At 35.9% G+C, this 15403-nt stretch overlaps 2 protein-coding genes across 2 annotated transcripts; both read left to right on the top strand.

The window, feature by feature from the left end:
* Positions 1-7464: 7464 nt before the first annotated feature.
* On the top strand, positions 7465-9683 carry LOC136802461 (KIF-binding protein-like; the record flags this gene model as incomplete). Its single annotated transcript, XM_067059192.1, is given in 1 exon segment — positions 7465-9683. A coding segment is annotated over 1 exon segment (1788 nt). The 3' UTR covers positions 9260-9683.
* Positions 9684-11776: 2093 nt separating this feature from the next.
* On the top strand, positions 11777-14569 carry LOC136802460 (uncharacterized). Its single transcript, XM_067059191.1, has 3 exons — positions 11777-12034; positions 13749-13935; positions 14319-14569. The coding sequence occupies exons 1-3, from the start codon at positions 11849-11851 to the stop codon at positions 14429-14431; spliced, it is 486 nt and encodes a 161-aa protein (XP_066915292.1). The 5' UTR covers positions 11777-11848; the 3' UTR covers positions 14432-14569.
* Positions 14570-15403: the final 834 nt, after the last annotated feature.

Here is a 15403-nt window from a genome sequence, read left to right as displayed (position 1 = left end):
TTTTCCCTTGCTTTAATGATGCATTGAATAATAGGGTGAACCGTCAGCAACTTGGTCAGCTGATTCCTTTAGAATACGGGCTCCGATTTCCGTCAGGACCGCTAGCTTTAAAGGGATTCAATTCGTTAAGTAGTTTTACGACTCCGTTTTTGGTAACAATGATGTCATTGATCTTTTTTTCCTTTAGGGCCTAATGGTGTTGGGGTTGTACCATCATCTTCTGTGAAGACACTTGTGAATTGGTTATTTAGAATCTCTGCTAGTTCCTCCTCTTTGGTATGGATTTCGTTGTTTTCACCCAAGAGAGGTGATAAACACAAATGTCTGTTCTTTTGGATTTCACAAATGAGAAGAACTTTCTTGCTATTTTTCTTATCATTGCAAATGTTTTCTTTGATGTAGGTGTTGTATACGTTTTGGCAGGTCTTTCTTGCCAATTTTGCTGCCTCCTGGTATATTTTCCAGTCTCGATCAAGTTTAGTTCTTTTGTATACTCGGTATCTTCTTGACTTTTTTCGAACTGCCTTTTTGCATACTACGTTAAACCAGGGTTGATTGAAACGCTGAGATGTGGTCTTTGTTGGTACATGTTTGTCCTGCGAATTCGAGATAATTTGGCTTGAACGTTTCCCAACATTTATCGATGTCTGTTTCTGTAGTGTTTGTTGTGTGCAGAAGTTTTTGTATACCTTCAGTCATATCCTTTTGAAGGCCTTCTATATTTGCCCGATGCCAAACATGATCTTGCGTTGGATAGGTTTCAATTTTGGGGGATGGCAGAAAACATCAGCAATAACAGCTGTCTCATGGTCACCAAATCCTTCATACGGCTCACATTGTTAGTAAGACCAGGTCGGTTCGTTAGAATTAGGGTCAAGTATGGCTTTTTCCGAGGTGTGAAGTCAAAAAGCTGATTGAGATTTAGAGCATCGAAGGGCAAGGAAATCTTCGTTTAATTGTTTTGAGTATTGGCTTCTGACAATAGTGTTAGATTCCCAGTCTATGTCTGGAAGGTTGAAGTCTCCACAAATCCAGTGCGGGTTCATTTATACTTTTTCACAGTGTTGGAAATATCTTTAATTAACTGAATGTTGTAAGAAGCATCACTTGATGGGGGTCTGTAGCAGGCTGTGAGAATTACTGGCTTCTCATAGGATTCTATTTTAATTGATACAATTTCAGATTTTTGCTGCGGAAGTTCTTGAACTAGGAGGTTATCTTTGTGGATGACGATTACTCCTCCTTTTCCATCTATGATCGCGATCCTTTCGAATGGCGAGGTAATGCTTTGGAAGGAATTGAGAGTTTGCTAATGTTACAAGACAAGTGAGTTTCAGAGCAATTAGAACGTCTATGTCGTTTTTATGTAAATAGTTTCCAAGCAGAAGTTTTTTTTTGTTCCAGATACTTTGGAAATTGCACACAACGACACGTAGATGGTTGACTTTCTTTTTCTCGGGTGTGATATCGTTGGTAGAGGTTGAGCTGCAGGACGAGATCGAGGTATCGAATAGACTATAAGAGATGTCTGCTAAAGCACAACTTGGACAAAGCCATTCTAAACTCTCCTCTTGGATGTGGCATTGATAGATTTTGATCATCCATGTTGGTACATTTAAGGTGAAACCACTGGTTACAGAGGTCACAAGCGATAGAAGCACCAGAAGAAACTGCCTTTTGAACATTCACCACAGGGATATTTCAACTTCTGTGATGGGCCAGGGTTGAGTTCGACAGTACCACTAATGATTAATAGCATCTGCTGTAATATGGCACTTGTTTTCGTCTTGCATGGGTGGTATCGATTTTCCTGATAAGTAATAGCAAAGGAAAACAGCGAGATTTCATTTTTAGAGAGAACTTTGCAGCAAAGCAATGAGTTTACTTGGTTCAAAGGTATCTGACATTCAGTTAGTTGCCAGGATAACATAGCAATGAGCAGCAGTCGCGAGAGAATCATTGTTGTAAAAGATTAGTTTATATACGATAGAATAAGATAGAGTAAGAGGTACCTGCTCAGCTGCACGTGGATCCAATCACACGCACAGCTGGTCCTTGGTTATTTGCCGAGACCTCAGTAGTATTCTGCTTTTTCGTTTGTATTGGACACTTGGCCAGATTTCCTCGTCCAGTCTGTCAGTTCCAAACCAGGGCGTCTTGTAAGTGTATTTTATAACTTTTTTAGTTTCTTTTTCTTTTTAGTTCGCTGAAAAAGATGGCTCCACCAGGTTTCCCAAGGTTTTGCCTTATTCACTAATTCTTATTCACTAATTCTTAATGGAGTGAATTTTTTTATCTGTTTCTTTTATATATTTTATGAGTCGCAGACCTCTGAGAAGATATACTGTCATAGGGTCCTCCAGGGTTCAGGTACCCCCCAAAAATTTTGGTACCCCCAAAATTTTAGAATTCTGAATTTTCTATTTCTATTTCTATAAATTAATCCAAAAAAGGGTACATACATATATGTACATTTTCCCGGATATACTAAAAAAATATTTTTTAAATAATAACAATTTAAAAGCACTAATAAAAGCCGGTTTGTGTAATTTACGATGCACGATCCAACGATTCACGATGCACGATGCACGATCCATGCATATATTATGTTAATTATTCTAATTATGCATTTATAGGTTTTAGTAATCACATATTTTAATTCCTTCTTTTGTATTCCTTTGTAAAGTATGCGTGTATAAATTTAACCTCAACAATCAAATCAAATCAAAACAAAACATAAACTTTTTTGCCCATGCTTTGAATTGAATATTTATCTTATGTAACCTATTTGCTCTCTTTCTTAAAAAAAACAACGTTTCTCTGATTAAACCAACCAAATGCATTGGATTGAGACAGGGTTATAAACAAAAACTTACAATGTTGTGGTAAAGTAGGGGGAAGACGTTTAGCGCGTGTATAAGCTCACCTTTTTTGAGAATGATCAAATAAAATGAATTAACTTGATCATCAAACAGAGAAAAAATCAAATAAATAAAAACACCAGTTGCCATTCTGTTGGTAAAAGGCTTTTATAAGAACATGCCAAAAGTAATGTAGCCAATGATTCCTTATTTACCTTATTCACTGTTCTTAAAAAAATAATAAACATACAAAAATGAGTTTTCTTTTAATAAATTTTTCGCGCCAAAACTTTTCTATGACGTCAAGGCTTTTTCTTTCGTTTTAAAAACAAACTCTCGCTATCAATTTTTGGTTTTTCTACACAGAAGATGTAGAAGAAAGTTATTTTAATCATTATGATTATGATAAATTATTTCCCCTTCTTTTTTTAATTTTTTTTCGTTATTGTTATATGATGTTTGTAGCTACAATCTTTCAAGAAATATATTGAGAATTCCGGTTATTTTGACGTTTTTCGAGATTTAAAGTTCGGGCGAAAAAGCCGATTTTGGGCTATCTCTTTAAGTTAATCGAATATTTCAATTTGAGACGGGTAGGCAGACTTCCAGGCTAGATTCGGAGCCTTACTGGACCATTTTTGAACTTTTGGATCCTCAGATCCTAAGGTCCTAAGTCTTAAGTCTAGCGTTAAAACTCAGAGTTAAAACTCTACCCTTCGAACCTACTTTAGAGCACTTACAAATCGATTGTGGTTTCAAAACACCCCGGTGGATTTCCCTTTTGTCTCAAATATTTCTTGAAGGATTGTCTGAAAAACTGAAAAATGCTGATTTCTGCTCTGCGGGGGGTCCAAAATTACCTGAAGACCTCTAAAATTCGTCTTAAAGCATGTTTCGGACCATTCTAAAGGGTTTGCTCCTGGCCAAAATCACTTTTTTATGAAATATTTAATATTTTGCAAAGGTCCAATTTACGAAAAGTCAAAAACGTGAAAATTTCAGCAAATTTTGACTTTTTTTTTAGTTTTAGCCCCTAAAATTGAAGAAAGGGGATTTTTGAGCCAGAAAAATTGCTTTAAACTTGGAATAAGAACCCCCGCTGAGCAGAATTTGGGATTTTTCAGTTTCTCAGACAATCTTTCAAGAAATATATTGAGAATTCCGGTTATTTTGACGTTTTTCGAGATTTAAAGTTCGGGCGAAAAAGCCGATTTTGGGCTATCTCTTTAAGTTAATCAAATATTTCAATTTGAGACAGGTAGGCAGACTTCCAGGCTAGATTCGGAGCCTTACTGGACCATTTTTGAACTTTTGGATCCTCAGATCCTAAGGTCCTAAGTCTTAAGTCTAGCGTTAAAACTCAGAGTTAAAACTCTACCCTTCGAACCTACTTTAGAGCACTTACAAATCGATTGTGGTTTCAAAACACCCCGGTGGATTTCCCTTTTGTCTCAAATATTTCTTGAAGGATTGTAGCATTATGAAAACTTATTTGTGCATAATTAGAATAATTAACATAAATCGACATAAATCATGCATGGATCATGCATCGTGCATCGTGAATCGTTGGATCGCGCATCGTAAATTACACAAACCGAATAAAAGCAACATAAAAAAGAAGAACAAATATTTTCAGAAACTCTGCAAGAGAAATTTCAAAAATGAATTTTGCGAGAAGATTAAGACTAAAATTCCTAACACAAAAAATAAACGTGAGATTTAGAGTTATGATGTATACCGTGAAGTTGGGTAGCTTGTGGCTTGCATCAGTGGAGGGAAACTTGCATAGCCATCAAGTGACTGACTATTCAAAGCAGCAAAATTTCAAAACAAATGAACTAAGCAGCTCCGCTTAGACTTTGTATTTTAATGACCAGACGGGTCATTCATTTGAGGGCTGTGCATGTTTGCCTCCACTGATGCAAGTTACCCAATCTCACGATAGTTGTGACCAGGAAAGGTTTCAAAATGACTTTATGCTAAAAATAGTATCAAATGTTTGTATGTAATAAATGAATAAGTTAGAGTTACCCCTCTCTTTGTGTTTTTGAGTTTTAGAAACTTGAAGCTAACAATGAGAGATCTTTAGATTTGAATGGCTTTATACAATCATTGGATCTCTGAACCTTTTTAAAACGTAGTCGTCTAAGAAAACAGCTATTTTTTTTAGAATCTTCCTTACAATCTTGTTTTTCTATTTATAAAAAGTAGATTGCTGACGTGTGGAAAGGAATTTCGGCATGACTGATCCTTTTGTTTCGATAATAACATCAAAGCGGGAATTAATTTTCTTCTTGATTCTTTCTCTCCTTTTTCTTTCTTATCAGTTCATGCTTTCTCTCACTACTTTCAAAGCGGGGTTAGCTCAAGCGGTTAGGTCGTCTGTCTCGTAATGTTAATTGCTATTAGTAATTACGTGTTCAATTCGAATCTATGATCTGTTCCCTCCTAGTGAGGAGTTAGATACTCTTATAACAACCGTATTTTATAAGCATTGACTGAAATTCAAACAACGACCACGCAAGAAAGATAAGCAAACGATTGGATCAAGTGCCAAACATTTTGACCCGGAAATATGAATAATAATCTGCCTTTAAAGTATAAAACGAGAAGTTCAATGATTCTGAAAGAAGTTATCATAGGGTCCTCCAGGGTTCAGGTACCCCCAAAATTTTTAGAATTCTAAAGTAACCCCCCCCCCCCCCCCAATTTGAGTTACCCCCTTTTTTATTTTTTTTATTGTTAAAAATACAAAAAGGCTCTTTTGTCATTCCTGGGAAAATACTTCCATGGCGGCCAGCACTTCTTTTTCAACAAATTCAAGGGTGTCATTTTTTTCTATAATTTTCCAGGGTTTCAAGAGATTTTTATTTACCACAAACTTTTAAGGGTTTCTAGGGTTTTTAGTTGATCTTTGCTAGTTTTCAAAGATTTCAAGGAATCTGTCGACAAAAGGAGAAAGGTTCAATTTACAATTTTTGTGTAAAGGAGGGCCTTTATTAAATTAACTGATAATTGATAATTTTACAACCACCCATTCTATCACCCTGGCCTGCCAATCTCATATAATTCCAGTGGCACTTAATGGGTTGAAGGTTAAACCCCTAAGAATGAGCGTGTAATATCCCCTTGAGTCTCAGGAGTTCCAAAAGTATGTTTTCTCATTTTTAAGTCACTGCAATGTTTGTATCCCAGGCAATGGGAAAAATTTTGTATTTCTGAAAGTTAAAATGGCTGAAAATGGCCACAAAATTTGGCATTTCAAGGGCTTAAGGGTATAAATCTTGCATTTCAAATTCAAGAGTCGCCAAAATAATATTGACTTTTCTAGGGTGTTTCAAGGGTTTCAAGGAACTCAAGGGTGATGACTTCATACAAAAACAACAGCCCCCGCCCCACTAATGAAAATGCAGGTACCTGGCTTTTTTAACACTTTTTTTTTTAGCTACCCCCAAATCTCTGGGGGGTGGATCCTATGAGTTATTTGACAATTCTCTTACAAAGAATCGCTCGCTCACTCGCTGGCTGAAAGTGAAAGTGACAGTGAAACTGAAACTGAAACTGTCAGTCAGCAAACACAGGCGTAAACGCCTATACCCGTTCTTCTATATCTCAGCCTTGAATAATCGCTTGTGGCAAAAAAAAGACTGAAGAAAAAAAGACTTAAAAAAGTGATGCTATCATAGCTTATCTAAACCTTAGACAGAGAGCGGAGGTAATATATGCTAGTTACTTGTTTGATTGACTTCATTATAAAAGAAAGAGAATTAAAAAAAGAAAATTGAAGAATTGAAAAATTGGACACCCATTGGAATCGAACTCGGAGCCCCATGCATATGAGACAGACGATCTAACCGCTTGAGCTAACCACGCTTTGAGAGTGGCGAGGGAAAGCGTGAACTTATAAGAAAGAAAAAGGAATGAAAGAAACGAGAAGAAAATTAATTCCCGCTTTGATGTTATTATCAAAACAAAAGGATCAGCCGAAATTCCTTTCCACACGTCAGCAATCTAGTTTTTATAAATATAAAAACTAGATTGTCCTTAGACGACTACGCTTACCTAAATGTAATTTTAAATTAGAACATATCCTGTGCAAAATGAAAAGCACACGATATGTCAAAGATTGGAGAAAAAGGTTTGAAAAGAACCCCTTAAGAAAAATGACCTTTAGATTGGCTAAAAACTAATTCAAAATCTATTCCTCTTATAATTGGAAGCGCTATTAGTATTTATCCAAGCCTCTAGTCTTCAAACTTTAACCGGACAAAATGAAATAATGATTTTTAAAATGGCCGATTGAAACTACAAAATGACTGGCCACCGACCGTTATTTGCAGCACTGTCAACAGGAGTGTTTCCAGCACTATGCTGATAGATTTGCTTGTATTTAGCTGGAAGAATTTTTATGTACTTAAACTTGTTTGGAGATTCACATATTACACTGCGACTTATTTTATTAAAATAATTGATTAATAATTTATTACAATTTTGCTGTCTACCAGGACACAGCAATGTTATTACAAAAGAACCAAGAGACCTCTATTTGAACAGTCCAATTAAGATTGACTTAATAACTAATTCTTTACTCAATTTTTTTTAGTACAAAAATGCATTCCATTATCAAAAGTTGGTTAGAGGAGGAAGGTTACAAAAAGTATAAAGAGTTCCTCCATCTGAATAATGAAGAATCGAAGTTTGATCCTGAAGACGATCCATTCAAATCGAAATACAAGGCTAGAGACATTCTGAAAGCTTTGAAATGTAAATTAGAGGATTTTATGGAGGATTCATCGGAAACTGTTTCTCAAAATGAAGCTAATGTTGATGATACAACGAGCTCTGTTACAGCTCAACATCTCTTATGTGTTATCCATTATGAATTAGCTGTCAATTATGTTGAGTGCGAGGAGGTTCCTACTGGGCAAGAGTATCTGGATAAGTGTATCCAAATTATCAACAAGCGTGATCTAGAGTTTTCATGGGTAACTTTGAGTATCACTGTCAATAACCAGTATGGAATTTTATGGTCTAATAGATGTTCCTATGAGGAAGCCTACAACTATTTGGTTATCTCGGAAAAGTTGTTTACTGATTATAAGAATAAAACGTCAGAAGCACCTTTGAATTATAAATCATTCTGGGCTGAATCAAACAATGAATTGATTGAAAACAAGGATGTGTTTTTTGAGAGCTTGCACACTCATACATTGTATTATTTAGCTCAAGCTTATGGTATTCGAGGTGACACTAAAACTTCATCAAAATATTGCCATATCACATTGGCACGTCAAATGGAAATGAAACAGTATGACCCATTAGATTGGTCGCTGAATTGTGCTACTCTTTCACAGTATTATGTGACACAGGACCAGTATAATTTTGCACGTTATTGTCTATCCTGTGCTGAGCTTATCAACAAGGAGGTTTTCGTTAAATTAGAATCAATGGAATTTTCTGAGCAAAATGAGAAAGAGAGAACCGAGGAGAAAATGTTGAAATCTAAAGCTGATGTATTTAGATGTTGGGCTAAATATGGGTTGAATTTATTGAAACATGCTCATGCTTCTAATGCTAAAACAGCCACTTCTGAGATCAATACCGAATCTATGAATGAGGAGCATGAAAACTTTAAAGAATTGAGATTCAAAGATCTTGAGGTGACTGTGTACGAGGAAAGAGTAACTGATAAACTACCCACAACTTATGCAGAAGCAAAAGCTTTGTTTGTTTATAGTTTGAAATGTTTGGAACAAGCCAAAGAGTTCTATCAGCTGGATGGTTACGTTACAGCCTACGTTGAGATCACACAAGATATTAGTCAGCTGTACAAATATCTTTCATTTTTTGATGATAATTTTGATAATCGATGTAAAATGCATAAACGTCGTATTGATATGTTAAATGTGATTCTACTTGAGTTAAATCCTCAACATTATTTGGTCATTTGTCGTCAATTGACATTCGAAATTGCTGAAGCGTATAGTGATTTATCTGAACTTAAAAAAGCAATTATCGAGGAGAATCCTGCTAAATTTTCGACCAGTTCCGTTCGTAAAATAAATCACCTATTGTTACAGTCGATTAAATATTATCAAGGATTCGTTGATTCTTACCAAAAGGAAGGGAAATTACCGGACAAGATTGAGGCGGATGATGTTCGAGGTGTTTTGATTTGTTATTTCTATATGGCCCGATTAAATTCGAAATATTATACTAATGATAAACAAACCAAGTTATCTTATTTGGAAAAGGAAAAGAAATGTTATGAATTTATTGTGGAATATTGTGATGAAGATGAACACGCCAGTGATGTTTTTAAAGATGAACTTGGTATTTCACGAGAAATGTTAGGTCTGTTTCATGCAAAAGTCAACAAAGTATTAGATACAATGTAAATAATATTTTTTCGATTTGTTTTTTACTACCCCATTTTAGATTTTATTCTATCGGACAATTTGTTGAAGTAGAGAACTCACTATATGCGCCGCCGCCCTATTGTTCCAAAATTCCCTTTAACTTTACAGTATAATGGTTGAACGGTCAGTTAAGTTTCAACGATTAGAAAGCGATTGGAAGCCTAAGCGAACCATTCGATCGTCTATAAAACCCACCCGATCAGTCAAGCTCTATTTTCCAAACAAATTTTTTTTTTATTATTATTTGCTCACATTACAGTTTTTCCCAATTTATAAATTCATTTTATTTATCAATTCATACTTAAAACATATTATATATTCTAGGAAAAGTTATATCATTTGTTATTTCGATTATTGGTGATAGATTATTTAGGCAAGATTACTTTTTAAATAACACTGAAAAGGTAATGGTTTACTTTAGTGGTGCTTAATCCATTAGTACCCAAATATACTTACCATATTGATTGATCCCTTGATGGGGGGGTTCATGTTTGGCGGAGGAGCGGAATCGGTCCTTTTTTCGGACGGAGTGGCGGAATTCGGCGAAAATTTAGACGGAATTACAGAAATCGGGTTCTCTGTCGGAGACGGAAAATTGGACAATTTTAGTGCGGAAAAACGGAATTTAGCAAAAAAAATTGTGGAATTTCGGAATTGGTAAAAGATATTCAAAATTTGCGGAATTTTCGACAAAAATATTGAATTTCAAAGGAATTTTCGGTGACGGAATTTTGGTTCAATTTAAGACGGTTTGACGGAAATTGGAGAAAAAATTGGCGGAATTGCGGAATCGGGTACCCCTTGAAACCCCCCCCCCCCTTGATCTGAGTGTCGTTCTAGAAATATCAATCATCATATGGGCACTTTTGGACAGCTTAAATAGCGAGTAACAAGGTGACGGCGACGAGGACGTGCCGCTGGAGTTCGAAAAAGTTCGAAAAGTTGATCCTGTCAGATATGAATTTTTGGTAAAATGGTGACCCTGTCAAAACGAAAAATTGAAAATAAGTGGCAAAAATGACCAAAAGTAGACGAAAAACTGAAAAAATTTCTAATTTTTACCCTGAAAAATTGTCCAAATAATCAAAAGTGGACCCTGTCAGATACACATCTTGAAAATTAGTGGATTTGGGACCCTGACAGATATCTTCAGAGCCTAAAAAAAGGACCCTGACCAGCGGCACACCCTATTTTGCCTAAGTGCCCCCCCCCCCTCCCCGGGAAATTGGGTCAAAAGTTTGAAGGTGTATCTAGATCACACATGTATGGTTCTAAAAATGTAGGTTTCCATCGAAACAATGATTCTGGCCTGTAGAGTTGGCTCTGGTTGGAGAGATTATTTGGGTATGTGCGGTTCGGACCACATCATTAATTTTTGTGAGAAAAAAGAATATTTAGAATTAGAGGGACAAAATCGGCTAAAAACACGCAAGGAAAAAAACCCATTGTTGTTGTAAACTTTTTTCTCGGAGTCTGGATGCCTTGTCCAATGGTGTATCATATCAATCATTTTCGTTATGAATTCAACGAAAAAATACGGATCCTAAGGTTGGTTCAAGTCAACACCCAGTTTGCAGAGTATGGCAAGGCTGCACTCGAGGAATTTTTTTTTCTCCAGTTTCTCACTGGAAGAGCGCACCTGATAAATTTTAGTCCGGACAAGGTGCACCTTTACCTCAATTGGACTAAAGCAAAAAGACAAAAAGAATTCTGCACTTTGGGCTAAAAAACCGTCTGCTGCACTCTTACACCTGAAAACTTCAAACTTTGCACCTGCACTCGACTTTTTTTAGTTGTGTGCTCGAGATCTCGAGCGAACGTGCCATGCTCTGCAAACTGGCTCGCTTCTGAATGGAAAACGGCTTATCGTGTTTTTCTTTACGCCCAGTAACTTTTAGTTCTTCAAAACGGTACTGCGGTACATACATCAAGTGGTGTCAATCCCCACCTACAGGATGTTTTCGGGTATAATTTAAGATCCGCTTTAGAAACTGTCCCGTGCTTGGGGAAAAGAAGGGACCAGGTTGACATTACAGGGGCCCATGGGCACAAAGAGGTTAAGCATACCAAGATAATCGGCTAGTGAAAGTACGAAATTTGATTGGTTGAAAATCACTAGTCTGTTAAATTTTCGTTCGTTGTCGTGATTTACCGATTTACTTAACTTCACTAATGTCAACCTGATCCAAACTAAAGCAAACAAAGGATATAGGCGTTGCTGAGAAAAAACTATATTTCTATTTCATCGTTGCATTGTTGTAAGTTTCTACCCGCAGATCTTTGTAAAAGAATCACGCGGCACAATACACGGTGGGCCCGGACGGATATCACGCCGCCCTGTTGTTATCTTGTCGTAAATTTCATTCTTCTTATTTATTTCCCCGACCAGGTTATTTTTGGCGGGGGCGACTGCGGCGGAAACTAATCCGCCCGAGCGTAGTTTTGGACCATGGATTTAAGAATGTAAACAAAAACATTCCAAAGTGGACCTTGGACAGCAAATTCATCTTTTCATTAATTCAGCAGAGATAGAATTCAGAGCAAAAGCCCACCCCTCTAAGAACAGCGATGGCATTTGTACAAAGAGATTCTCTTCTGTTAGCTTTGAAAGCAGGCTGTACAGCTGGAGTAGGTCTAGTTGCTGGTTCTGCTCTTTACATCAATGTGGTTGAAGTTCCATGTGCTCTCGATTATGATGCAGAACATGCTTTGCAATGTTGGAACAGCAACTTCAAAAGAGGAAAGAAGTTTGGTGTAAGTGCTTAGTTACTGTGTTGTAAATTTTCCTATCATTTGAATTCCCTATTATTAGCGGCATGTGCCTGCATGTAGTGCTGTATGTCAATTCAAAACAAATAAAAAATGCGAAATGATTGGCTGGAGTCGAAACTTTAAAGATTTATCCTTACATACATTGCATCTATCTAAAACGGCACTAAAGTGAAGTCGCTCTATCAAAAGTACATCCTTATACAGCGCATTTTGAGGGTGTTGAAAAACCTACCCATACTAAAGGTGCAGCACATGTTGTGTTTATGAGTATCCCCCGCACGCAAGGGATCCTTAATTTGCGTTTACCTGACTATTGAATCCAGTTTTAACAGAAATTTGAATTTTATTGACTGTATCAATACACTTGCATCAGTGGAGGCTAACATGCATAGCCCTAAAATGAATCAAAATCTGAGAAATCGCAATCAAAATTACAACTTAAAGCTGAGCGGAAACAACTTTTATCAAAATTTTTAAAAGATCTACCGTGAGATTGGGCCGATGAAATTTACATATGAGTTTACCGTCGTGAACTTACCCAAAAATAGATGCGGCATGATTTCATTATTCATTATTCATTATTTTCCCAACAGCACCTTATCCACCATTTCTGCTAACCATTCTCTCTCAAAATAAAAAATTTTGCTTCGCTTCAACCCTACGCATGTTTTGCGAACGAAAAATAAAGATTGATTGCTACAGTGGCGCTAGATTTGGCAAAAAACTAAAATAGCCGCCAGGGCGGTTAGGCAGATAGACGGGCGTGACGCCCGCTGTAGTTGTAGGATTGAGGGCGGTCACATTTTCTGTAAAAAATCTTCTTTGTTTACCCGTGTTTATTCTGGGAAAAAGGTCATGCGTAGAGGGAATCCTGCGTAGAGACGATTTTAACAACGATGGAGGTTGTAGTTGTAAAGAAATATAGAAATAATGAAAATTTTAGGAATTTTGAAGATAATGAAATTTTCATGCGGGTGCTTTTTAGAGATGCGGGCGGCCGACGGTAAACTCATATGTAAATTTCATCGGCTTTGGGTAACTTGCATCAATGGAGGATAACATGCATAGCTCTCAAACGAATGACCTGGCTGGTCATTTAAATACAAAGTTAAATCAAAACAAAAATAGTAGACTAGAGCTGCAAGCGGAGCTGCGTAGTTGTATTTTAATGACCAGCCAGGTCTTTCATTTGAGGGCTATGCATGTTAGCCTCCAATGATGCAAGTTACCCAATCTCACGGTATAATTTTGGGAGCTGTTTTAAAACTAGCTTTGAACATGCTATAAAAAATCAAGTGATGGTAGTCACTGATTCCTGTTTCAAAAGTCCCACTGTTTTTAAAACAAAGAGGCCGATGTGTAAGGATCTAAGCAATGTATTTACCTTTCTTTGACTTAAAGCATGTTGGGGCTTTCATCAAATTTTTCAGAAAAGGATAACCTATCCTCGGTACATATAAAATATTCTCACTACAATCAGCATTTTGAAGAGTTTTGCATGGATTTAGTATCACGAATCAGCCAAAAGTTTAGTTGAAAGTTGCCCTAAAAACACTAGAAATAGCAAAAATTACAATGTACTTTTTTAAGCTGAATATATTATATAGGAAATTTTGTGTTGATTTAATTTTGCAAGATTTATTTTCTCAAAAAATCTTTTTTTAAAGAATAACAAAATTATTTTCTTGTTTTTCAGCCTCTGACATACAGTGCAGCATTTCTGATGGCTATTGGACATTATGCTTTAACAAAAGGTACAGAGAAAGCAGATAAGAAGCTTCTGGTTGCACTTTTACTTGGTGAACTTGTGTTCCCTTACACATTACTTTTCGTCCAACCAACAAACAACCTCTTATTAGATGTAGAGGAATGCAAGAAGCAAGGTAACATGATTATTTGGTTCAGATGTATGTTTAATTTGGTCCCAACTTTTTAGAAAATCAAAACTCTATACTTTTTTAAAAGGAAGAAATCTTTACGGAAGAAACTTTTGTAAGAATTAAGTTACGCAAAAAATGACAAAGTCCCCATTCGTGAAAGTTAATTCCCGCAAGATATGGTCAAATTTGTCATTTGCAAAAGTTTATTCCTGCGAATTGCGTATTTCTTTCACCGAAATTTTCGTCTTTATTTGAACATTCTTAGATTTTTCCTGTTTCACCTTTTGACTCAATTCTTGATTTGCAAATTAGATATTATGCATAGAATGTCTTTCAAAATGGTCTAAAAGCCTAAGAACAAATTTTCTGACTATTATTCATTTCAGGATCAGACTACATTGTTTCGAATTATCACAAGTGGAACAAACTTCATGCCGTCCGTTCACTCATCTGTTGTAGCACTTTTGGTTATGCATTATATCACCTTGCTGCAAACTAAGTTATATCCAACAATCGGAAATATTTTATTAAAATACTTTGAGTTTTGTTTATTTTATATATTAGATGAAAATTTTTTGTAAACTTAGATTAGAGTGAATTTGATTTGATTAATGGTGCACCCTTATATTTTACAGTATTTTATTTTCCGTGTCATTCTTCACGATCTCGCATACAAAAAAAACACTTTTAAGCTATCTGATGAATTTCACTTAGTTTAATATAGAGAAATTTCAAAGGTTTTTGTAAAATGAATGATTATATTTTGTCAGGCTTTGTCAGTGATTTCCTCTCTTTTAATTATTTCTTTTCTATTTTTTGTTAGCTTACTATTTTGTATTTATTTACCATGTGCACATTTGTCACACATATATGTAATATATATTCAAATCAAACACGAAAAGTTCCATTTTTCTGATCAATTGTGGGTCAAATCTGGTCAAGTGTAAACATAGCATTTCGACATTAAACTGTAAAAATTTGTAATTGTTCTACGATTACTAACGACCCGCATGATTCCCATTGATTTTTTTCTCAATGAACCCAGGCTACTTTAATCTTTTTTTTTACAACTTTCCACAAAAATGCATCTGGCTAAGGATTTACCAAGGATATCACGTTTAAGGAAAATAACGTGCCGTTGGTCAGCGTTCCTTTTTACATTTCTCAAAATATCGGGCAAAATTACACACTCAGGTGAGTTAAGGCTTAGTATAAGAAAGCCGCGGCTGGAATGATAACATCTGAACTTCTCTTGTTCTATCTCTGTCGTATTTGATGACTATTTGTTGATCAAGAAATCAGTAATGTAGCATCTTTAATGGTAGATTTTATTGGTTTGTCGTTAATACTTACTTCTTAGCGCGTTTTAGACATTAATGATATGCTCTTGATAATACACTTGCATTATAAAATCATTGTAAAGGAAAGATCAACAATAAGAAATTTAAACAAGCACAAAATGGCTGGGCTG

Source organism: Clytia hemisphaerica, unplaced genomic scaffold, assembly GCF_902728285.1.
Source record: "Clytia hemisphaerica strain Z4C2 unplaced genomic scaffold, Clytia hemisphaerica genome assembly, whole genome shotgun sequence".
Classification (NCBI taxonomy): domain Eukaryota; kingdom Metazoa; phylum Cnidaria; class Hydrozoa; order Leptothecata; family Clytiidae; genus Clytia; species Clytia hemisphaerica.
Note: the sequence above shows the minus strand (reverse complement) of the source record. Positions and strands in the feature narration are given on the sequence as shown.